This window comes from Rousettus aegyptiacus, unplaced genomic scaffold (assembly GCF_014176215.1).
Source record: "Rousettus aegyptiacus isolate mRouAeg1 unplaced genomic scaffold, mRouAeg1.p scaffold_m13_p_4, whole genome shotgun sequence".
Classification (NCBI taxonomy): Eukaryota; Metazoa; Chordata; class Mammalia; order Chiroptera; family Pteropodidae; genus Rousettus; species Rousettus aegyptiacus.
In genome coordinates this window covers 133813662-133839137 of record NW_023416307.1, presented here as the reverse complement: position 1 = coordinate 133839137, position 25476 = coordinate 133813662, and the positions used below count along the sequence as shown (strand labels likewise).

General features: G+C 32.5%; 1 protein-coding gene across 6 annotated transcripts in view; it reads left to right on the top strand.

Moving 5' to 3' along the window:
- TBC1D5 (TBC1 domain family member 5) overlaps window positions 1-25476 on the top strand; it is a 463234-nt gene that overhangs the window by 273827 nt on the left and 163931 nt on the right. For all 6 annotated transcript variants that reach the window (XM_016129299.2, XM_016129292.2, XM_016129294.2 and 3 more), the window contains 4 exons: window positions 6491-6579; window positions 8126-8176; window positions 8268-8337; window positions 13559-13731. In XM_016129299.2, the coding sequence (XP_015984785.2) occupies window positions 6491-6579; window positions 8126-8176; window positions 8268-8337; window positions 13559-13731 (383 nt within the window). The remainder of the gene's footprint in view (window positions 1-6490; window positions 6580-8125; window positions 8177-8267; window positions 8338-13558; window positions 13732-25476) is intronic.

The following is a 25476-nucleotide window of genomic DNA, read 5'->3' as shown; positions in this document are numbered from 1 at the left end:
TGTCTTCTATAAGGCATTCAATCTTTTCTTTCAACTTTTAGGAGTTTGTTTATAAACAACATCTTTGAAGCCAATCTAGTAATAAAACTTTTCAGAACTGTATGTATAAATATTGTTTCTAAGTACAGCATTTATAAATATGTGGCATGCCATGTAAAAAATAAAGTATCCTATTACTATTTAAAATTTATCAGTAATATAACTACAGAAAGTTCCTTTAAGTATTTTTTTTTAAAGTTTACATGATATTCTTTATGAGTCTGATATTTGAGTCACCCCATTACTAAAGCAAAGAAGGTTGTTGGATTATGTTTTATTTTTATTGAAATGTAAATTGTATACTTAATATGTAAAGAAGTATCTCAGTTTTCACTTAAGCTATTGTGTTTCAGTAAAAATACATGAAGAAAAATATTTTTATGTATTTCTCAATGTGTATTTTAAGTGGCAATTCAAACTAAACTAATAAATTCTCTAATAATCAAAAGCCATGATGTACGTCTAACTGAGGACTACCTAACTTCAGTGTAATGTAAACAGAATACACCTGTATGATGAGAACAATGTATTTAATTTGAAATAAATTTGATTAGTTAAAAATAATAAATCGTATTACAATTGTTTTAAACAATACAATTTCTCTGTACATAGACTATTCAAGGGAACTAATTTTATCTTAGTTTTAATATTAATAATGGGTCTTTATATTAGTTACATAGTTGTATTAGTTACAATTAATTATTATAAACCCCTGGTTAGAATGGGAAATGGAAAAAATATATCCCATTCATAATGCCAACCAAAACTATAAAATATCTAGAAGTGAACTTAACAATATAAGTACAGAAACTGTATTAAGAAAACTATAAATGCTATTGAAGAATATAAAGCCAGACTTGAATAAACAGAAATGAAATAGCATGTTTTTAGATGAGAAGACATTAAATAAAAATATTACTTCTTCCTAAGTTAATATGTAAATGTTAATACATCATCCCAATGATGGTCTAAGCGACAGATAGACTTTCTAAAAACTGGACACAGTTATTTCAAATTTAGGCCCAAAAACTTTACAGTAATTTTGATGGAGATAATACGGCTTAGTGATTAGGCACATGGGGTCTAAGCTCAACTCCCTTTATTTGAATCTCAGCTCCACCATTTATTAACTACTTTTCTAATGCTTAGTTTCCTTATCTGTAAGAAGAGGGCAACAATAGTATAGACTTTGTAGAGTTAAAAACATATAGTTCTCATTAAGAGTACATGTTGGTAATTGTGGTGGTTATTATTATAATCATTATTAAGTATGTTGGAGTTGCCACAGAATTTAGGGGAAGGGAAGAATGGCCAAGGGAGATATGAAGACTTTTGTAAATCTTCTGTGATTAAACTAATGTGACAGCAGTGTGAGGCAGACAAATAGATCAGTGGAACAAGCTAACAACAGGTCCAGTTATGTACGAGATCTTAATATGATAAGATAGGACATTTTCACTGACCTGCCATATTTGGCTCTCCATCTAGAAAAAAGTTGAAGTTATACCTTTATTGGAGAAAAATTTCAGATAGAGCCAAAATATAAATGGAAAAATAAGAATTACATCAAAACACTAGAAAAAATTTAAGAGAATTTTTTATAATTTCGGGGTAGGAAGGACTTCCCAAGCAATATAGGCTATCCAGAAGTCATAGACAAAGTCCCAAAACCAAAAACAAAGAAACCAAAATAAAGAGACTGAGAGAAAATAAATCTATCAGTATAGGATTTTTTGGAGGCAAATAACAGAAAACATTGGACTCTAATTATTATTGCACATTATAAGAAATTGGGGAGGCAAAATAGTTCTGCAACATTAGTCAGTTCAGTAGCTCAAACTTTTCATATATGATCTAGGTTGATTTCTATTTTTCCATTTTCCTCTTCTCATTGTGTTGGCTTTTATTATCAAGCCTATCTGTTCATTGTCTCTTCTGTTCTTTCAAATATTTTAAAATACCTCACAGTAAAAGATTTGATGATAAGGAATCAAATCAGAATAAAATTATCTCGTTACACTTTGATTTTACCTTTTTCTTTAGAGAAAGAAAACAATTAGGGAAGTCTTATAATAATAGAATCCAGTCCTATTGACAAGGAACAAAAATATAACTGCACACTCCATCATGTGTGATGTATGTGGCCCATTGCATTTATAAAGAAGACTAAACAGGAATATGGAAGATCAGATTCTTGATAATTTAAATAAAGTCTATCAATTATAGAATAAGAAAGTATTAACTTACTCCTGGGTATCAGTTAATAAGACTTAATTACTCCCTGCACATGTTTAAAACCCTATAGATTCTTTACATAGAAATAATACCTTGCTCTAGAAGGACTGAATTTTTAGCCAGATCAAATTTAAGAAAAAACCTCGCGTTTCATCACAAGCTGTTAAAGCTATTATATTGTACTAGGTGACACCCCGTTTAACATCGACCATATTGTTAATAGTTATGGGATTTTATTGAATTAATGAGACTGTTATCGTGTAGTAGAATGTCTTGCTGAGTTAATTGAAACTGCAGAGATTATATAAATGGTATTAATGAACTTTGACTGCCTGATGCCTCTGCTTTAATAAAGACTGCTTGGTGGGCTAAATGAACACAGGCAGATAAAAGAACAGGTTCAATTTTGTGAGCCTACAGGCTGTTGATGAAGAAAACTTTGTTACCTTTATTTTCAAATGGCAAGAGTTTGGAGTGCAGTGACTACTAACAATATAGCAGGGATAAAGCAAGCAGAAATGCTGATAGTGTAGATGGAAGCAAAATACACATTTTGGGAACCAAGAAGTATACTAACAGTATGTTATTTTTTGTTATTCTTTATCAGCTTTACAGCAAATTGAATTTATGATCATTCTATCTAGATAGTTCTCATCTTTTAACGAGTTCTGTATACTTGCTACTTATAATTATTAATGAGATTTTACTAGTCTACAATTGAGAATAAATCCAATAATTTCTTACAAGTTTATTTAAGAAAATATTTCTAGTTTAGATGGAACTCAAATCTGAATTTGTAAAAGATTGTCTTAAATGATACCCAGGAAACTCTTAATTTCCATTATACAAAGAGCAAGCATGCCCGTTTATTGATGTGAAATATTGAAATATAATTTAGTGTTACTCTTTTCTGTTTTAACTTTTACCATTGTGTTCAGGGGGAGATGTTTCATTCATTCAGTGTAGTGAGCACCTTCTATAGCCAAGCTTGTAATAGGAGCTGTGTTGTGTGTGTGTGTGTGTGTGTGTGTGTGTGTGTGTACATGCTTATATATATATATATGCATGTATGTATATCTATGTATACATGTACATATGTATGTGTACACACATCACTTACCACAGTTTGTAATTGTATAGTCACTTCTCTGCTCATTTGATTATTGTGTCTTGCTCTCTAGATTGCAAGCTCCATGATGGTTATGAGCTTGTGCACTTCATTTACTTTTGTGTTCCCAGCACGTCATAGGTAGTTAGTAATTTCTGAAATAAATGAAGATGAATAGAGAATCTGGAATAGAGTGTCGCAGAAACTAGAGGGAAGATAACATTTAAGAAAGTGGAAGGATGTATTTAAGCGGGAGATCTTTCTCATTAAATTAGCCATCACCAACAATAAAAACATAGTAACAAACCCAATAAAAATTATTCATTTCTACAAATTTTTGGATTAGAAAATCTGGTGTTCTGAAAATATCTATTGATGTTGATTTTAATGCAATGCCAATAAAAATTGCTGCATTTTGTTTAACATTTTATGTTACTAAATGATACTTAAGTAAGTTTGGATGAAAAAATTACGTTAAGTAGGCAAGATAATTCTGAGAAAAATAATGGAAAATATGAAGGAATGGAATATTTTACAACTAACCATTACAATACTAAAGTTCTTTTTAAAATTTATTTTAAAAAAATTTTTTGCAAGCACACCTTTTTGTTAGTTCCCTGTATCCTAATAAATAGCCTAAGATAGCCTTTATTTGTGTGTGTTTGTGTGTGCATTGACGTTTTTATGTAGAATATACAAACCAATGGAATACTAGTACAAGCCCAGAAAAAAATGAGAACTAAGTATTCAGTTATTGGTTAAGATAACATTTCAGAACTCTTGCCAGAAGATGGGTTTTTCAATGAATGGTAGTCATTCAATAAATAAATTTAACTCTTTTGGAGTGAAAAAAAAATGCATATTTATTCTTCAGGGAAAAATTAAATAGTAGATGGTAAAGAATTAACTAAAAAAAAAAAAGACAACTGTGTACTTACCTTATATCAATATGAAAAAGATCTTTATAGACATGAAAGCAAAACGATAAACTATGAAGGATAATTTATTGGTTTTATTATTTTAAAGTATACACCTTCTCTATAAAATACCAGATTTAAAAGACAAATGGTAAACATGGGAAAGCATATGTAACAAAAATGACCAAGGGTTAATATCCTGATTTAGAGAACAATTATAAATCAGTAGGCTAAAGGGAACCCTTAGGAGAAAATGGCCAATTCATTAAATAAAAATGGCCATTACAATTGTGTGCTCTCACTAGCATTTAAATAAGTTAAAACAACCATTTGACTGAAATTTGACAGGATTTTTTAAAAACACTACAAATATAGGTGAGAATTTGTGAGATGGTAAGTTTTATGCTTGAAAGTGAGGAAGTTTTTTTCAAGAGTAGCTTAATTGTGTATATCAGAGACTTTAACAAATATCTTTACTCATTTACACAGAAATCCTGCTTCTAGGTACTTTATGGTAAGGAAACCATCAATAATAGGCAAAAAACAAACAAACAAACAAACAAAAATTATTACAGGGACACCTATCATAGGGTTTTTTTTCCTTTATTTTGTTTTTTGGTCCTCCTGCCCTCTCTCTTCTCTCCCCTCCTTCCCTCCCTCCCTTTTCTTCATCTTGTCCTCCTTTCCTTTCTTTTTGTTTTTGCTTTTATGTGGTTTTCTACAATAAGTAGCTATTAGTTTGATGATTAAAATTATGGTACTTGGTTTTGGGAATGACTTGAGGTTATTCCAGGAGAATAAACCCTTCATGATGATTTTAAAGCATACTTAGCAACAATTAATTGTATTCTTTCTGGGTCTTTACCATGTTCTTCTAAAAGACATTCTTTTTAAGGTTTGTTTAGTAGATGGTTAAGGAGATGGTTACCTAGAAAGATTGAAGTGATGTGTGGTTAATTTGTCACAAGTAAATTGTCAATAGAGCATAAATTATTTTGTAGAAATGTCATTCAGTCCTTCTAATTCAAAGCTAGGGAATGAAGTCCGATTGAGTTTACTTTCATATTTTGTGAAGACAACTAGATTCCTAAGAATAGCAGAGTACTACTAGACTGTGACCGTCCTTCTATCTATCATCACACACAGGAAATCTTCTCTATTTCCACCAGCAAAACCTTTTTCTTCTCTCTGCTCACGTATTTTACTTTTATTTCCTGTAAAGGTGATGTTTTGCCTTACTATTTTAAATAAAAGATCATCCATGGTTATTAAGCAAAAGGAAAATGGCAATTTACTCACTTTAAGAGGCAAAATTAGGGCAACTTATTTTTAACTTGCTAATATATATCTTTTGATGCTTAAGAGGGAAAAAAATCTCAATTAACAAGGCAACTCACTATGTGGAACACCTTATTTTCGCATAAGGGTAGATAAATAATAAATTCTATAATACTTTTTTAAAAGACAACTTAATAGCTAATACACCTTTTTGTTTCTATGCCTATTCATGTAATTCACAGGTGAACATCAATATAAGGAAAAAGAATCATAGCGAAATCACTAAAGAAATTCAAAATAAATTTATAGTTGAAATAGGAAAATATTTATGGTAATCTTCAGATTAAACATGTTGAAAATCATACTTTAAAAACTTTGTTTTCTTTCATACCTGCTAAGGGTTGTTTCTTTTATTATCCAACATTTCCAGCTAGCTGACTTCAGCGCTTCCTAAATCTACAGACATCCTAATTTTGAGCCATTATATAATGAAAACATTGGCTGTAATTTCCTTAGGTCTACAGTTCTTAGTTGCCCTTCTTACTGCAGATCTTTACACTGTAGCTCATGATTATAATTTGCATAAATGAAATTCATATTTATGAGTACAGATCTTGAAGCAACTGACAGGTGCAAGGTTGTCTACCATGCCAATTTATTGTTTGTTGTGTCATTTAAAAGAGAATTGCTCTCCATGTTTTAAAGCAGAATACGTGCTGTGGTTGAATTGGAATCAAAGTCTAAAAGTAAATAAAATCTCATTTTTGTAGCTTTTCATTTTCATGCTTTTCTATATAATATAGAAATGTTGATTGGCAGAGATCATTTGAAGAAGTGTTTAACAGAGCTTATTCTGTCCACTTGTGGATTTTACACATCTAACCCTTTCATTTATCTTCCTCTTGTATTTCAGGGCATGCATGAGCTGTTAGCTCCTATAATCTTTATCCTCCACTGTGACCACCAAGCTTTTCTTCATGCCAGTGAGTCTGCACAACCAAGGCAAGGTTTTATACACCCCATCTGTTTTTTTCAACTCTGCTGTAATCTTTTTTTTTTTTTTATGCCTCAAAATCTTTTAAAGCAAAGGTACTTTCATAAATTGTAAACATTTGGTTGTGTTTCATGTGGCTGATTGATAATTCTACTTAATAGTTATAATCCCAGTTCAGCTATGGGGCAAATTTGGAAACATAAATGTTTTTGCAAATCTTAGATCTGTACCAAAGAAAGACATAATTAATGGATCAAGAAAAAAAATCTTTCTGATGTAATTGCAAAATGCTAAAGATTGGTAGTATTCATATATCTCATCCTCTTAATGAGCCATTCTTTTAATACAGGCTGTGTGGGAACCTTATCTGTGAGATACTTTCTCCACCCCAGGTTTGACTCAGTTTAGCTCCTAACCGGAGAACAGTACCACAAAGAACCCCACTCTATAGCTAAATAAAAATGAGTTCTCATGTTTTTGAGCTATATTAATTTATTCTTCCCAGGAAATAACTTTAGTAATTGTATTTAACTTAAGGTAATTGTTAGAATTTTTTTCTAATAGATAGGCCACAAAGGCAGGAATGGAAAGCTACAGGACTGTAAAACTTTGTCAGGAGTATTCCACAGGCTATCCGTACGCAGAAAATAAAAAATAATTACATAGCATTACATGGGTTCACACAATCTTTATTAATCAAATGTAGCCATCTATTTTGCTGAACATATGTTAGGGCCTTTGAAAAAGTTAACTTTTGTTTACTATATTATAGATTAATATTTTTCTACTTCCTTCTCTCTAGTCATACTGAGTTTACTGGATCTGACTATTAGTAACCATATTTTAATTGCTATTGCTTTAGTTACTCTAAAGAATGATAAGGATGAAGTTATTATTAGGATCCTGTTTTCAAGCCAATTTTATCTTTTAAAAAAATGGATGCAGAATATACTTCACGTGAAAGTATAGATGATTGAAAATAACTTTTAAATGAGTTAGACATGCTTCTTTAGCTGTTTCAATCCACTAAAATGCAAAAGCAACACTAAAATAGATTTGGAAGAGGTGCCATCTCTGATTAATTGATGTTAAAATACAGTAAAAATAGATGCCATTAAAAATAGATGCCATTAAAATACAGTAAAAATAGATGACATTAAAAGAAAATAAGTTCATGTTTTAACATGGTATATTTTACCAGTAACTATATATTTTTTGTTTTGTTTTGGACAATAAGTGATAAATTGTGGTGTGATCAATTTATTCTAGATCAGAGACGTTCAAGAACTATATTGTCACATTTATATTTGTTATTTGGAATAATTAGATAGTTACCTCATTGTGGTACAGATAAGACAGCTAATTTGTTTTTGATTTTTTATAGAAAGAAAATATTTCATTTGTTAATAGACTTGCTCTTTTTATTAAAAAATCCTAATTTTTTTCACTTGCACATTATGTAAAAGTTGGCTTATGAGTATAGAATAAAGCAACCTCTGAATCTCCTTTCATTTAAAAATTACACATTTTGATTGCATGTATTGCTTTTTTAAGTGAGGAAATGAAAACTCTCTTGAACCCTGAGTATCTGGAACATGATGCCTAGTAAGTACAAAAACTTTGTTATTTAAATTTTTTATATCATCTGTACTTTAATGAAGGTTTAACAGTATTATATTATTTTTCTAATTTTTAGTGCCATGTTCTCACAACTTATGGAAACTGCTGAACCTTGGTTTTCTACTTTTGAGCATGATGGTCAAAAGGTAAATTATATAATACAAATCTTTTCAGTATATTTGAGGGAATAGGTAATTTCAATAAGTAATATATACTCAGAATAAAAGCCATTATTATTACTTTAAAAAAAGAAAATATAAAAAATACTCAGAATGAGATTGAACTGGTAATCTAAACTGTGTCTCTGATGATATTGACAAATATACAAAGGTAATATAAAAAATTTATATAAATGAATAAGAAACTGCTTTTATATGTGTATATAATATCCATGCAATATAAATTCTTACTTAAAAACTATTATAAATTTTTAATAAGTGTATTTAATCTGCTCAATCTATTGCTATCCTAGTGAGTTTATAGATACAGTTTTAACAAAAGTGCATAAACTATATTAAATAGGTCATTTTACTGATGTATCACTATAGAATTTACACATTTAGCATCAATACCATTTATCCTTATACTCTCTCTTATCCTGTTTTCAACTACAGTTTTTACTGTGCTGTAAATAACATACTCTAACAATTCAGTGGGTTTTAGTATATTCACAAGGTGATGCAAATATCCCCACAACTAATTCCAAAACATTTTTATCACCCCAAAAAGAAATCCCATGCCCAACAGCAGTCACTTCTATTTGCTTCTCCCCAGCGCCTCTGCTAACACTCACCTACTTTCTATTTCTATGTACTTGATAATTCTGGAAATTTCATATAAATGAATTATACAATGTATGGTCTTTCATGACTGACTCCTTTCTTTTAGTATAGTATTTTCAATGTTTATTCATTATACCATGCATCAGTACTTCATTCCTTTTCATGGCTGAATAATATTTCATTGTGTGGATATAGCTCATTTTGTTTATTCATACATAAGTTCATGGCCATTTGGGTTCTTTTCATTTTTTGCTTGCTATGAGCATTTGTGTACAAACTTTTGTGTGAACATGTTTTCCGTTCTCTTGGCATACCTCAAGAAGTAAAATTGCTGAATTATCTGTCATTTTAAACAAACATCTACATTAACTTAGAGATCATTATGGTCTTTTCATTGTTATTGCATAATATTGAGGAAATTACATTATTCTGGAAGGGATGTTGTTAAGAGTTTTTAATATATTATTTTCTATATGATCAATTTCTCTTATATTGGTATAATTGGTTGCATTCTCATTAGAAATCATGTATTACTCAGTCACTTCATTCCATTTCTTAAAAAATGAAATGGATGACTAATGCTTTTTATACTTTCGGTATAGGTCAGGGCAAACTACTGCCTGCAAGCCAATTTGGCCTGCCATCTGTGTGTGTACAGCTTGTGACTTAAAATGGCTTTTATATTATTAACTGGCTGAAAAAATACGAAAAGAAGAATAATATTTTGTGACATATGAAAATAATATGGAATTCAATTTCTCTGTCCATAAAAGAAGTTTTATTAGGACATAGCTATGCCTGTTTGTTTACTTATTATCTGTGGCTGCTTCCTCATTACAATAACAGAGTTGAGTAGTTGCAACACAGACTGAGTGACCTGTCAAGCCTAAATTATTTACTCTCTGGCTCTTTACAGAGCTAGTTTGCTGACCCCTAGCCTAGGTGATAAAATTTTCATTCAGCAATATATGAACATGATATATTCTGTAATGATTATTAGAGATGAAACTTGCTGTCACCATATATGATGTTATGTTTTAGATCAATAACTTTATATTTTTAGTGAGTGACTTAATGAAGTCATAGACTTAAGTGAATATCAAAATTTTGAGCAGAGAATATTTGAATATTTTTAAAATAAGCATCATGATTATTTCATGCACTGTCATTTTGTATTTTATAACTGATTAACAGTATCCAAGAAACTGAATGATAAAAATAAGAGGGCTACCATTTTTCAGTTTTACCTATTTATGTTGATATCACCAAGTTAAGTTCCTCAAAATGGCTAATACAACAACAGAAAAACATTCATTCAATCAAGGAACACACAGATATGACCTCTGAATATTTATGTTATTTATTTGCCTATATCGGTGAATAATATATTTCTAAAATACATGTCTAGTGAATCCCTTATTCATCCTCCCCTTTTTATTCTATTTCATAATTTTATCACTTTTTAAAAAAAGAAGCTCTAGAAATTAATATATCATTCCCTCATTCAGTTCTCCTAGTGCCTTTCAAAATTCAATTATATCAGTATGCATGCTGCCTATTTCACCAGACATACTTTTCATAATAAAACTTTCTCGATGAAGAAAGCAATGCATTGGTTTACATATGGCATAAAATCATCATCTCGTCGCATTCCTGTAACAGTTTGTGGACTGCCTCTGATTTGTAGAACACATTTTGAGTACTGCTTAATAAATGGTTAAAAAGATTTTTTAGTTTTATTGGTAGTTGCAGCTGCCCCAGTTGTTAAAAGTGAATAGCATTCTTTATTATGATAAGAAATTCTGATAATAAGGAAGTATTTTACATTAACTCTAGCTTCTCTTTTGATTTTAATGTTTAGTACTTAAGTAATCTTGAGCATCACTTTTGAGTTTCTTAAGTTTAAGAGATTTGGTTGTAACTATTCTGAGCACAGGGGAAGTCTTTTGCAAACTGTAGTTTATATAAACCTTAGAACATGAGTCTCTATTAAGCATTTGAAAAACGGACCACATGTGCTGTTGATTTAATGAAAATTCATTCTATTCAAACTAGAAATTGAATATATGATTGCGTTAAGTTAAACGTTTTTAAACGGGACAATTTAGGATCAGTTCTTTCCAAAGCCAGTATTGCATCTCTACAGATGTACGTGTATTAAAGACCCTTAAAAGAAGACTGGATACAGGTGCCTGTTTTTCATGTGCTTATTAGAAACCCTGTCTGGCCTGAGTGCTTCCACCCAGTACTGTATGGTATTCAGCCACACAGATTCTTCAGCAAAGGAAAAACTCTATGACCAAAATACATCAATGTTAAATTGCTCGTTTTTAAAGGAAATTTGGCTTCAGAGTAAACACTACCTTTCAGTTGTGAATAGTATCTTATAATTATCATGAATTCCTAAAAAAGTTATTTCAGTTTAATATCAATAGGAAAAACTTGTAACATAATTAAAATTTTTTTTATTATTATTTGAAGTAAATATTAGATATCACAAAATCATAAAAAGGTGTCTTGGATGTATTATTTTTATATTCCATAACCACAGTATCGAGGTTTCCTTTTCTCCTGTTTATATAAGTGAACACGCACTAATTGAATTGGAAAAATTAGTGTGGATTTCTGTCCTTTGGACCTAAAGACACAAAGGCAGACAGTGCAGGAAGTACAGAGGACTGCATTTCTTTGCAAGACTTGATGTGATCCTGGAAAGGCAGATGGAACCCCATCCGGGAAATTTTTCCTTATACTCACATAGGCTCCTCCTCTCCTCTGTGCTTTCTACTTGCCTGATTAGTCACTGTTCTTATGTGGAATTCTAAGTTGTTTTCTGCATAGTCTTCACTTCCAGACATGAGGGCAAAAGCTTTACCTTCTTTATCTTGTGCCCTTGACTCTGGTCCAGCAATGAAAAGATGGTATTCATCTTAGAAATCTCACACTTCAGGAGGCAAAGAAGTAGAAAAGGATACTGTTATAAGTCAGATGAGAGTAATGAAATAGGGCATGGCTCTTGAGTGAAATTTTTAAAATACTTTGGAGTTCCTCAGCAGAAACATTGGGGAGGGGACATTCTCAGTAAGTAAGGGCGTCTCCAGAGTCTCTGGGAGTGGGAGTTGGGGCCAGCAGGTAGCGAAGAGCCTTACAGACCTGGCTGAAGAATTTGGGGGTTTTCTCCTGAGTGAAAATGATGGGGAGCTATTAAAAATGTTTAAGGAAGGCAATTTGGCATAATCTATTATCTGTGTCAGATAGATTACCAGGCATTTTAGAAGATGGATTTAAAAGCAGACTAAATTAGGAGCAGTGAGACCAGTTAGGAGGAGTGAAATGAAATGAAATGATTAGGACCCCCAAATCAGGTTGTTACAGAGGGGTGTAGAAGAGGAGACATGAAAGAGAGCCCCTGAGTGGGTCTGAGGAGCTAAAATTGGCAAACTAGGTGTTCTTATTGGAGGATAGCTTATGATAGGCATGGGGGAAGAGCGAAGATGTTTTTGAGCAGAAAACGATGAATTCAGTTGTGGGCATGCTGAATTGGAGGCTCTTTTCGCAATTGAAGGGTCCTTGCCGAATGTATGGGAAGCATTCAAGGGAGTTCTAGGTTGTGGATACAGATTAAGTCTTTGGAAAATGGGTTTTTGATTGAAGCACACTATATATGACTAAGGTCACTCAGGGAATTGCATCTAAGTAGAGAATAAAATTAAGACCAGAACTTTATGAAAAAGCAATATTTTTGAAGCAGAAATAGGAATTTGAGCTAGAGAAGTAGACTGAGGATGAGTACTAGGTAATCACAGAGTAATGGTATAAATCCCAATTTTGGAGAGAGGATCACATCAGAAGAAAGGTCAGGCATAATATATTCGAAGAAGTCATCAGATTTGAGGGGGAGAGTTGAAGTGCCCATGAAAGCATTATAAGGAATTACAGATATATCTTTCTTAATATGGGACATGGGATGGCGAGTAGAGAAGTTGTAGATGGCCCACATAAATTTTTTTTTTTAAGTCAACTATGTTTTTGCCCTGGAGAGTTTTAAAATCTCTTCTGCTCAGCTATTAAATTGCTCAAAGGGCAATTGAAAAACATCTTATTTTCTAGTACTAGTTTCCTTTATTTTCTGACTTTTTAAAATAGTTTTAAGAGCTTACATTAAAACAGTTTTCATTTACTGATTCTCATGTTTAAGTCTTATGCCACAGGAAATATATTTTCATCAGAGTATTCCATTTAGGTACTGTGGCTGATTAGACAGACTAGCCACGGGAAAATAGACTAGAGCCTACCACTACCTCTAGCCAAAATTATCTTGTAATACATAATGTCATCAGAGAAGGTGGTCAAGGGAATAAAAATAGGAGGTATTTTAGAAGGCATATCTGGGCCTTCTCAACTTTATGAACACAGTCATCTGTATGACGGCATATAATTCCACAGTGTAAGCCTTTGTCATAAGATGATTGAAATACTTGATTCTTATTTAAGCACCCATTGATAAATATACTCAGAAATTATGTCCATATATATGTTAATTTCATATATAAATAGTGCGTGTTCTATTTTTTTCTGTTTTTAGGGGAAAGAAACACTGGTGACTCCCATCCCCTTTGCTAGACCACAGGATTTAGGGCCAACAATCGCTATTGTTACCAAAGTCAACCAGATCCAGGATCATCTACTGAAGAAGCATGATATTGAGCTTTATATGCACTTGAACAGACTAGAAATTGCACCACAAATATATGGGTTGTAAGTATTGAAGTTTAAATTTCAGTTATACCTAATTATGATTTATGGTGGTTCCTGTATGTCTCAGATCTTTAGATGTAAAAGCAAGAACTGTTCCAGCTTCTTTTCATTTCATATCTCTTTTGTGTCCTATGTGCCAGGCTCTGTGCTCATGACTTTCACATAGGATATTTCATCAGATACTCCCATCAAGCCTGTTAATTGAATGTTACCCCTTTGTTACAGAGGAAGAAATTAAGGCTTGCACTAAGTTTACACATGTTAAACCATAAAGTTATAATTCAGATCCCAGCAGGATTGGCTTCATAATCTGCAGAGCCCAGTGCAAAATAAAAATGAATCGTCGCTTAAAAAAATTAGTAAGAAGTCCAAGATGGCAACAGCAGATTATTAAACTAAACACATTAAGAAGTGCAAGGTTGCACAGGTCATATGAAGCCAACCCCAAACCCAAAGGATACTACTATAAGATATCCATGTTCTTTCCATTTTATTGTGTGGTCGTCTACTCTAAACAGTGCATTTCAAAAAACAAGGTTAACGTTCCTTACAGTGAACATAACATACTAATCTTCAGCCACATAACCTCTGTAACATGCTATAATAGCAGTCACTCCGTAGGGGAGTGTGTGTATGTGTCTATGTATGTCTGTGTTTATGTGTATTCATTCAGTGTCCTATAAAGTGAGTAGGCAAATTAACAAAGATAGCAGTTTTAATAAATATGAATTAATTGTGTAGTACTACAGATAACAAAAGGATCCTTTATACTGGAGCAATAGAACTATCCAGTGCTGGGCAGTTCCTTGGTAGATATTTCCTGCAAATTCCATCTCTCAATTAGGTAGAACATGGAAAATTGAAAAGATATCATCGAGATGTGCATAGTAGATGCTAATAATTATGAATTCACTATTTGAATTACAAAGAATCTGCAGTCAAAGGTTCAGGACCAGAGCAAAGCCAATTGATTTAGTCCAAAGAAAAGAATATCAATGAGTGTTTTCTTTATGTTCTCATGTTACAGAGGGTCTCTCACTAATAATAATTCAGCTGTCTTTCTTTTCTGGAACCCCTGATATGTAATTGCAGGTTTCTGCTTTCCTGTTTTTAATGATGTTTGTTTCATTTCTGTGACTTAAGCTTGACTTACTTCATCATTGAGAGCACCTCCGTCATTCACACAGGAAGCAAGAAAGTCGTGGGTGACGTGGGTGTTGGGCAGCACTACAGGTTATTGATGAATTGCCGGTTATACTTACAAGTCTAGCTAATACATTTGTATTTATAGACATAAAAACTTATTTTAAAATTGCTAGTGGCAAGGTTAAGAGTTAAATTCTGTATTCCTATCTACTGTGCACTCAAAGAATTGGTTTATTCAAATACAAAAGCCTATTTTATACCCTCAAAAATTGTTTGCTAAAGTCTAGAAATTGATCTTAAATATCAGGGAAAGAATTAATGTTGGACATGTTTATGATTTTTTTGAAATGCTTTATTGTTTATCACTTTTTCGTCCGATCTGGTTGTCCGATCTGGTGCTGTACATTGCAGTGGTGATGGCATGGACTTATGATCATTGTGCTCCAGCTTCCTTTGCAGACATAAGTTTCCACCAGCTTTCTCTTTGCCGTAATGATTCATAGAGCTTCTTCGACATCCAACTAGCACTTTCCCAGTAAAATTCTATGATCTGTGTCATAATTAATCTTTTAGCTTTACTTTTTAGCGGTACTAACAATACGAAAGCTTGCAGTAACCATAGCTGACTTATTCATCCCATTATTTTTGTGTGGAATTTTATCTACATTATCTAAAAATGCACATCTTAAAAAATCTTTGAAGTCACTCATTCTCTTAATCGAGTGTACTACGTTTTTAGTACAAGAATTCTACTTTACTCATTTCATTTATTAAATTTGATTTTATTATTTCTATTTGTGGGGCATACGAAAGGTCACTGTGGTTTTATTTTCCTGTCTTTATGCTATCCTAAGCTATATTACACCACTTTATGTTTCCTATTAATGACTGTTAGAATCTTAGGGGCCAAAGAATAATATTAGGACAATACAAAATAGCCATTAGAAGCACAGGCTTTGAAATAAAATGGAGCCATTTACCTTCTTTGAGCCGTGGTTTCTTCATCTGTGACATGGAGATTAAAAATAATCGTTACCTATTTCATAGGGTGCCTATGAGAGAGAATCAAATCATAATGTATAAAAAGCGTAGTGCTCAGTATGTAATGAACATTAAATGTATGTTTATCGGTGCTTATGTTATCATTATGTCATTACCAGTTCTTAGCTAGGGTATCATGGCTCTGTGACTGAGATGGACTAAGCGATTCATGAACCTTTCCAGCTCTGGCTTTGCTTTCTGTATTTTCTTCACTAAAACATATGGTCTTCTTATAAGTGGAAGCACTTATATCTCCTTTGGATCAGTGCTTCTGAAGAGATAGTATAGATGTTGAAACTGAACTTTTAGAAACAAATTATAGCAGTTTGGCTCAATAGGTCCTTGAACCTAATAAATATTGTAGGTCCGTATCTCATGTAAATGAATTGAAATATTTCGTTTTGTCCTATATCATATAAATAATGTTAATCTAAACAATTGCTGATGCTGCTATTTATTCCCATCAGAAGAAAGTTGGTAATTTAGGCTTATAGTCAGTATTACTACTTAAAAATAATTAGTTACAGTTTGAGTAAATTATCAAGTGGACAAATATAAAATAACTAATTTTTAGTTAATAAAACCTACCCTTCCTCAGGATGACTTCAGAATCCATAATTGTCTCATTTGAAATGTATTTTTACATGCCGACTATTTTTTAACAGAATTTTTATTTTCAAACAAATATTTTCTTACATTCTAAAATGTTCTAACAAAATTAGGAAACAGTATGATAAGAATGCCAATAATGAATGCACCGAGGGAGAAATGTTAGCAATACCAGCAACTTATATAGAATGGGGAGTAAATCATAAATATGTTTCTTTACATGATAGGGAAAATGTTAGCAAAGTAATATTATACTCTGAATCCAGGTTTCTAATTTTAGTCAATCTTAAGCAGTTGCATAGTACATTAAAATTTATTTAAATCTGCTTTCTAATATGCTTGTAATTATCATTAAGAAAAATATTTCACAATTACTTCACTTTTAAAAGTAGTTTTTGTTCTGGTTTTTGTAAGAGAATATATGTTAAAGCCTCCCAGTGTGGCAGGTGAGCCATGTGTAAACATATTTATTGCATTTTTCTAATACATTTATTTAACAAAATTATATTAATAATTAGTATAAAAATAAAAATTGTAATAACATTGGCTAAAGTCATTCGAAATTAGCTTATCTCAATTTTAAATAGATTGATATCTATCTTGAAATATGGGACTACTCGTGATCTTGAATATTATATAATAACTTGCTTATTAATGATATTATGTATATAAGGGCTTTACTCCCTGGATAACAGTAATTGGTTTTAGTGTTAGAAAATGTTAAATCAGCCTACTATTTAGGTTTAAAAAACTTATTTTGAAATTAAATATTTAACACTTTGTAAGTGGTATTACAAAATATTTCCTAAAAGTAGTTTACACTCTTTTTCATTAACTTTATGAAAGATTACACCTGTTTCACTTAGAACGAAGTTCCTCTTACTTTAATTCAGATAATTAACATCTTGAGTTATCTATTATTTGGCAGTTATTGATGAGTATTAGACTTTTTAAATATTAAATTCTGTAGAGGTATATCAATGCATAATGACTAATTTCCAAAGCAAACATTGACTACATTATTCTGAACTTTTCAAGGTAATTTCCTTCTTTTTTATTAAAAATTATTGAGGTGACATTGATTAATAATCAAATAAGTTTCAGATGTTCAGTTCAGCAGCCCTTCGTATATACTGCATCGTGTGTTCAACCATCCAAAGTTAGATTTCCTTCTGTCACCAAATATGTGACCCCTTTGACCCCTATATCTAAGAGTTGGAGTTTTTATTGCCATCTTTGTTTTCACTATGAGAATAAGAATTTTATTTCATCACTTTGAAGTTATTTTTGTGCAGAAGCTTCTAAAATATTAACTGTTAGTGTTTGATTCCATCCTTGAGGAGATACTTGTTGTGAGTCCAAAAGACCCTTAATCTTAGCAGAATCAGTGTAAAGATTGAATACTGTTTTCTAAAGAGACCAAAAGTTGAAGTTTAAAAATAGCGATTTTTGCTAGGCCAGAGTTTTATTGTCACTCTTAAATATATTGAATCTGTATATTTTTTACTATTACATTTTATACTTTGATATAAATAGACTACATAATAAGCATCTGTGGGATATGTAATTAATGTCACTTTTGAGGAAAGACCCTCATAACACACTTGGGCTTTGGCATTCTTAAATTATGAGCTCTTTACAGCACTCGTGGGATAAATTCCATCCATATCTCCCAAATGTTTTTTATACATCTTCCATTTCCTTTATTTTCTGTTTCCTGGATTAGCCATTGCTTCACTGTGGTGGTTTATAATAACTTAATTGGGGAGGTTATTGATAAATTTTGTGATATTTTAAAATATTTATATCACAATATATTCTAAGACATATCATAGTATAATTATGTGTGACTACTAAGTTTTTTTAAACCTGTATTTAAAATTGTAAAAAACATAACTTGTAAAGACATAAATTGTAAAAAACATAACTGTCATTAAAATCGATATAATCACCCACCTTAAAAATTCCCTGTCTTAACAATTTAAGCAAAAAGCTTCCTATTCTAAATACAGTTAATGATTGAAATACTCTTTTCTTCTCAATGAGCTTTATCTTATACGTTAAATGTAAAAGTAAGAATGAGAGATAAGAAGGTGAAGATCCACTGATACCTCGTCATATACCACTGGGTAGTCCTCCAAAATAACTCCTTTTGAAAGAGCTGGTATTTTTCCTTCTGTATGAAGAATTATCATGAGTAAGAATTATCACGATTAAGGCTTATAAAGGCTTATTTAGATTGACCAGCTACCAAGAAGCTGAGCCAGGTTTTGAACCCTTGAGCCCACATTCACACTCTAATTTGACTAGATCTGTGAATGTGGTAGAAAACTAAAGCACCCACAGGAACCGTGTGTCAAAGTCAGGGTGACCAGATAAATAACAAAACCAAGCAGATACAAGGCCTGGAATGAGAAGAATCTTGTTAGTAGTGATCAGAAGTCAGCCTGGTGAGGAGGAAATGGCAAATCGAGGGCACTGGAGAGCCCAGCGCCCACAGTCGTGCCAAGACTTAGAACAGAAAGAGCTCAGGATATTCCATGTACAAGTACCAGTAGCAAAAGCATAGCTAAAATAATAAGCTGTTGCTTAAGACTTAAATATTCTTGTCCAGGCCCAATATAACAATTCCTCACATAAAGTTTTCAGTAGGTTCTTGGATGCTTTGACTTTAAGCAAAATGATGTATAACCAAACCAATTTTCCATAGGCTAATTGATATAAACTAGAGTTAAGTTCCTACGACATATTTCTGGTCACAAAAATATCACTAAACTTCTAAACACAAACCTAAAACACATCTACTATTAAACATTCAAATAAATGTGAGCTATTCGTACATTTTAAGAAAGATTAATAAAAACAAGAAAGAGAATTACTTTGTAACCTGCTTATTCCAAATCAGGGTCACAGGTACCTGGAGCCTACCCCAGCAGCTCAGGGCACAAGGTGGGAGCAACCTGGACAGGACGCCCTTCACAGGGCCACTAAACACACACCAGCACTCACTCAGACAGGGACAATTTAGACATGCCAGTTCACCTAATGCACACATCTTTGCGATGTGAGAGGAGACCAGAGCATCCAGAGGAAACCCACACAGACATGAAGAGAACATGCAAACTGCACACAAACAATGGCCCTGACAAGGAATTAATTTTTTTTTTCTTATTAACATAATGAAATGACATGAACCAAATGATGTTCTTCAGGGACCTGCTCTACTCACCTTTCTTAGGTCAGGCTGCTGGTTAGGAAAATAAGGAAGTAGGGAGGGATAGGGTAGTTCTGTTACTTTAATCTTAAACTTGACCTGCAAAGTTTAAGATTAACTGGTGAACAGAATCTGTACTGACAAAATAACCATGAATTTTAGGATAAAGACCAAGAAGGAAGACTATACCCAGTCACACATGCACAAGTTTAGGAAAGGTACAATCCACATGCCCTTCTAGGTAAAAATATACTATTCCCAATGAAAGATGAATAAAAATTAATAACTCAAGCAAGGGAAAGGCAGGACTTAAAGAACTGCCTGAAAGCAATGTGACCAATAAGCTATTGTTAGATGTATACAACTAAATGCAGTTATCAAAAATAATAATCTGAAGAGCAGTAACTAGAGAAAGAAATTTCAAGAGGAAGAAGAATTCAGTTACGGGTGTGTTGAGTTCGGAGTTTCTCTGAGACCATGGCTGCTGTGTAGACAACTGAATTAATGGCTGTGGAGCTTTGGACAGAGATGTGGAAACATCGGTTTGGTCGTGCGCATGCTGCAGGATGCTAATTGAAATTGCTAGTAAAGTGAGACAAGGAGAGAGACAAAGGCCAGTTCCTACAGAACGTCCACCCGTGTCTAACTGACTTTTGAGAATGTAAAGCGTTAAATGGTTCAGTCTAATTGGCATTTAGACTAAATTATTGTGGTTTATGTATTTAAAAGAGGCAAGACTAGAAAAAAGGATTTCACCTAGGAGGGCTTTTGCAATTGTCCAGGTAAGAATTGCTGATAGCAATGAAGAGGCAACTTAAATGGTTTGCAGATAGAATCTATGATTTGATAATTACACAGAACATTATAAAACTTTTAAACACAATAGGGTTATGAACTTTGAGAAACAGTGATTTTCATTATGATCTTGGGATACTGTAGCTTTAAGTACTCTAATTTACATATCGGGAAATGCAGCATTTACACAGACCAGGATGTTTTTCGTCTTCCTTCTAAAATTCTGCCTGTGGTTTAAAATTTCTTCCAATTAAATGGCTGCTTCCACTTATGTTTTGGAGCTTAATAAATAACAACCAAAAAACAAATGATGGCATTTTCATTTAATACACTTAATAGCTTTAAATGCTTCCACAATACATACTATATGTTTTTATCATAAACTTTTTAGCTCTGCAACTAAGACTCCATTTATTAAATTGTATTTATTTATTAGCAGTTGATTTATGAATGTTTTCTAAAAATTTCTGTATGTGGTTAAATTCTCAGTTTTGAAATTTATATTTCTGATTAAGGATTGAGGTCATTAAAACACAAAGTATACTACACACCTGAGAAATACTGATGTGCTAAAGACTGCTAGGCCAAAATATTTCATGATAGAACATACTCCCCATCCCAATACCATTCCAGGTACTAATAGTCATCCTTATCTTTCAGTTATATCCCTTAAACTATACAACACTTTGCCAACTCCAGTTTTAAACTCACTAATCAGACAAGGATCAAGTACAGGTTATATCAGCATTCCTTAAAAGAAATCTAGTAAAATTGTGACTTTACACTTGTCGTGATGTCTTTAACTGAATATAAGTTTACAGGAGAAACAAATACTACTCCAAAACTTTATACACATAAAAGGCTGTGTAATGACAGTCATAAAAAATAAAATTAAAAAAAAATTTTATCAGAAATATATTGTCAGAGTTGTTTTTAAATCACAGTGGAACAATAATAGAATGTCTTCTTTAAGTCATCTGGTATGACAAAAGTGATACAACTGTAGATTGGAAGGGAAATAATTTTTATCTTCACATCAAAACCATAGACTCTAAAGTATGAAGGAGAGATTTTTAGGACTTGGAAATAATAGCTAAATGCGAGTAAAATCTTGACATTATTAATCATCTCTTATATTCAGTTTCTCTCCCTCATTTTCACCCATGGCTTCTTTATTTCATGGGTCTCAGATTGTTTTTCTCCTCTTCAACCTTTTCCATAACCAAGTAAGCCAGAGGCAAATCGAATGTCTACATACAGCTAATTGCCATAATAAGCTCTTTGCTATTGCTATATGGTAATTCATATATGATATCATACTCCATTTTAAGTATACCTCATAATTAAGCAAACTTGCATAGCTTATATCAGTGATTACTATGTGTATCTTTGATGGGTCTCTGACCAGACTTAAGCATTTACCCTTATTTTTTGACCTCTAGGGAATCTGCTTAATATGTGTAAAACCTTTTATAGGAACTATTAGTACATCGAACAGATGCCTGTAAATGCCAAGTTTTCTAGAGCCATGTCTCTTGACTAGCTTTTAAGACATTTGAGGTCACCAGTATGTTTTGTGTGAAAATTCTAAGCTCTTTTTCTGAATTTGTAAAATTATTTTAAGAACAGTAAAATTGTTTTAAACTATTTTAATTTGTAAAATAATTTTAAAAGTTTCTAAAAATTTATTTTAAAGTTCATTAAGGACCAAGATAGAAGCCTGCCTTACCATCACCATTAGTTCTTCCTTGAAATAAATGTTAGAAAAATGATGAGCTTGCTTAATGAAGAGAACCTCTTTCAAGCTCATAATTTCATAAGATGCTATTGGCCAAAGGCTATTGAACAATTAAGAAAAGTCATCATTTACTACAGTATTATAAAAGATAAAAAAAAATAAGAGCTCCTCTACCACAAACTCTAAAAAAAACCTTTTCTTTAACTTATTAAGGATACAGATGAAAAACTGGTAGAACCTGTTGCTTTTTACTTTTATTTTGCTTTCGGCTACTATTGGTTCTTCATCATGTGTTTCTTTATATCCTCAAATTTCTTATTTCTGATTTGAAACAATTTAAGTGCAGAATAAAATATTGTTTGTAACTCACTTTGGCATATATATATGTATATATATATTGTTTCTAAAAACTTTCATTAAAACTTGATTTCTCTAATAGAAATAATGTTTTCATTTTCATTTTACTTTAATTATTTTATTTTTGTATGATTTCATAGATGATTTTTTATACCACTGTATCACCTCTAAAAGATTCTGATTTCAACTGTAAATAAATGGCATGTGTAGTTTAAAAACCCCAAGACTTAAAAAATATGTTTAAAATTTTATTTTATTTAGGTTTATTTAAAGCCTTATTAAAATTAAATGTTGCACTACATGGAATCTGTTGGAGAAAATACCTTTTTAAAGATCTAAATTTAGAATAGGTAATCATTTTTAATAGACATAAGAAATGATTAGGAGGCATCAGAAACTATGTAAAAATGGCTAAGACTGGGAAGAAAAAAATGAGTTACAAGCTGAGAGATCAGACCTATACTTAGTCAGTTCAATGTTTATTAAAGAGAACCTGACCTAATTAAGTCAGTGGGTCTAAAACTGTTAAAAAAAATTGTGCTAGTGAGAACAGTGAACATTGTGGATACTGTCAGAATTAAGCCAAAGCAGTGATACTGAAGGGAACCAGAGCTCTATTTCTTCTAGCTGACCAGTCCCGAAGTATGAAGATGATAAATCTTTAGACCTGATGTGGGAGGAGGGAGAGAACAGGAATACAAATATATTTAAATGAGTAGAACTTTGTCATGTTGATACTCGGTATATATTGTAGCTTTAGTTCATTTGAGTTACTAGCTTATAATTAAAAAGTCTTTATTTTATTTGAAACAAGAAATAGAGAAAAGTAATACTAATAATCCATCTAACCTGTACCTTCTTACACTTGCCGAACTCTTCTTTCACTGCAACCCAAAACGAGATTGCAGTTTCGGGGTTGCAATGAGTGCTTCCAGAAGTTGAAGTTAGATTAAGAGCACCTTCTTTATAAGGGTTATCACGTCCAGAGTTTCTATTTGCAAAGCACTTTAAACCGTCTCTGGCACACAGAAAACACTTTCTAAGTGTTCATTAAAAAATAATGATAAATCATAGCAAGGATCATAAAATCCTAGTTAAGACCTCATACCTCTAAATAATAAAAATGATGAATAATATTACTCCTTTAAATTGAAAATTAATGAAAAATAGTTCTTTCTGGAGTCATGAGTCCTCATATACTAAATGCCTTTTGCTTTGGTTTAGCCCATCAGTAAGTAAGCAGCTAGCTGTCTTTTCTGTTGTTTGATCAGCTTCAGGGAGGAGGAGCGCCTCTTCTTTTTGGTACTTCTGACAAAAGTGCCAAATTGGGGTAGACTGGCTCCTAATGTGATTTTCCTTATCTTTGGCTTTCTACTTCCACTCTTTTTTTGTAGAAAATGCAATTCGAAAACAGTAGTAAATGTGAGGTGAGAGTGATCAGTTATCTCCGCTCGTCCTTTTCCATGGGTGGTTTTGCTGCTAGTAGAGCAGGCACCTCCTTTCCACTCTTAGAGTTGGTCTGATAGGCTTTCTCTTGGCTTCCCTCCACCATTTTGGTTTTCTGCCTGTGCATTCTGATTTTTTTTTCACCCCTCGGTCTCTCATGCCTTCCCATGTTTGCTCCTCACTATAGTCCCACCAACAACCAACGCATTTTGCTGGTGTTAGGACATAAAAGACAGGAGGAAAAAGAAAAAGGAGAGTGGCATATGAAACAAAGCTTTTAGTGTTTGGTAGGCATTTAAACCATTTTTCTAGATTTTATAATCTCGCTATTTCTTTTTATCAGACAACGCTTGACACACACTACTGCTCCCCGCCTTTTAAAAACTGCTTAAGGATCTCTGAAGAAACAAGGTTTGACTGATTTCTCTATACCAATTCTACAGCTGTAGGTTTAATGCTGGCCTCTGAAGCCCTGCATTCTGGAATAAGGTCTCAAGGCAGTGGAAGACTAGCCCACCAAACCCAGGACCAGCACTTCACTACCAAAGGGGGTCCCCACAGCTACCCAAGTATTACCAGCCGGCTTCTGACCAACATATGATTGACCTCTTTGCTTCTGGTTCGATTCTAGTTGATCAGAAGTTTGGCTCTTTGCCTAGCTGTTCTTAGATTTATGCGTTCTCCCATTAACAAAATTTGATTAAGCTGTGTATATAATTTCTTCTTAGCTTTTTTAGTTTATACCTTTTACTGGATTTCATTTATGATGATTTTTTTTTTTCATTTTAATCGGGTTTTTTTGTAATAGAACTGTTTCAAGCTATCATTCATTCAACATTCACTATATTATTACACACCTGCTGCTATCAGGCGTTGTGCTTTACGTCACCATCGTTTGGGGGGTTGAGGATTATTAATTAGAATAGGGGATAGCCTCTACAGGAGGCTAGATAAGGACCAGTGGAAAGAATTGGGATGCGTGGGCATATTTTGAAACAGCAAGTGGAAAAATCCTCTATCAAAAAGTTTTTGCAAAGTAGCTGAGGATTGGTGAGTGCCTTCACCCCAATGTCAGCAGAGGCTCCACGGTTCCCAGCCATCAGAAGTTTTATGGATGGGTTGCCATATGAGTGAAAGATTGCACAAAATGGCGAAGTCCAATGTTAAAGTTGCACATATTTGAAGGTAGTACAAATGATTAGGTTAATTTCCGTGAAAATATAACCAAAACAAATGTTTTAACTAATGGTCAGATTTTTTTTTTAAGCCCGCATACTGGTATTTTTAGGTTGAAAATGACTGTGACTCTTCTAAAGTTATACACCTATTTTAATGAAATATTATTACTCAGAATCATTCGGTAATTTTTCTCTTGGCATTATCTTCATTATTAGTGTAG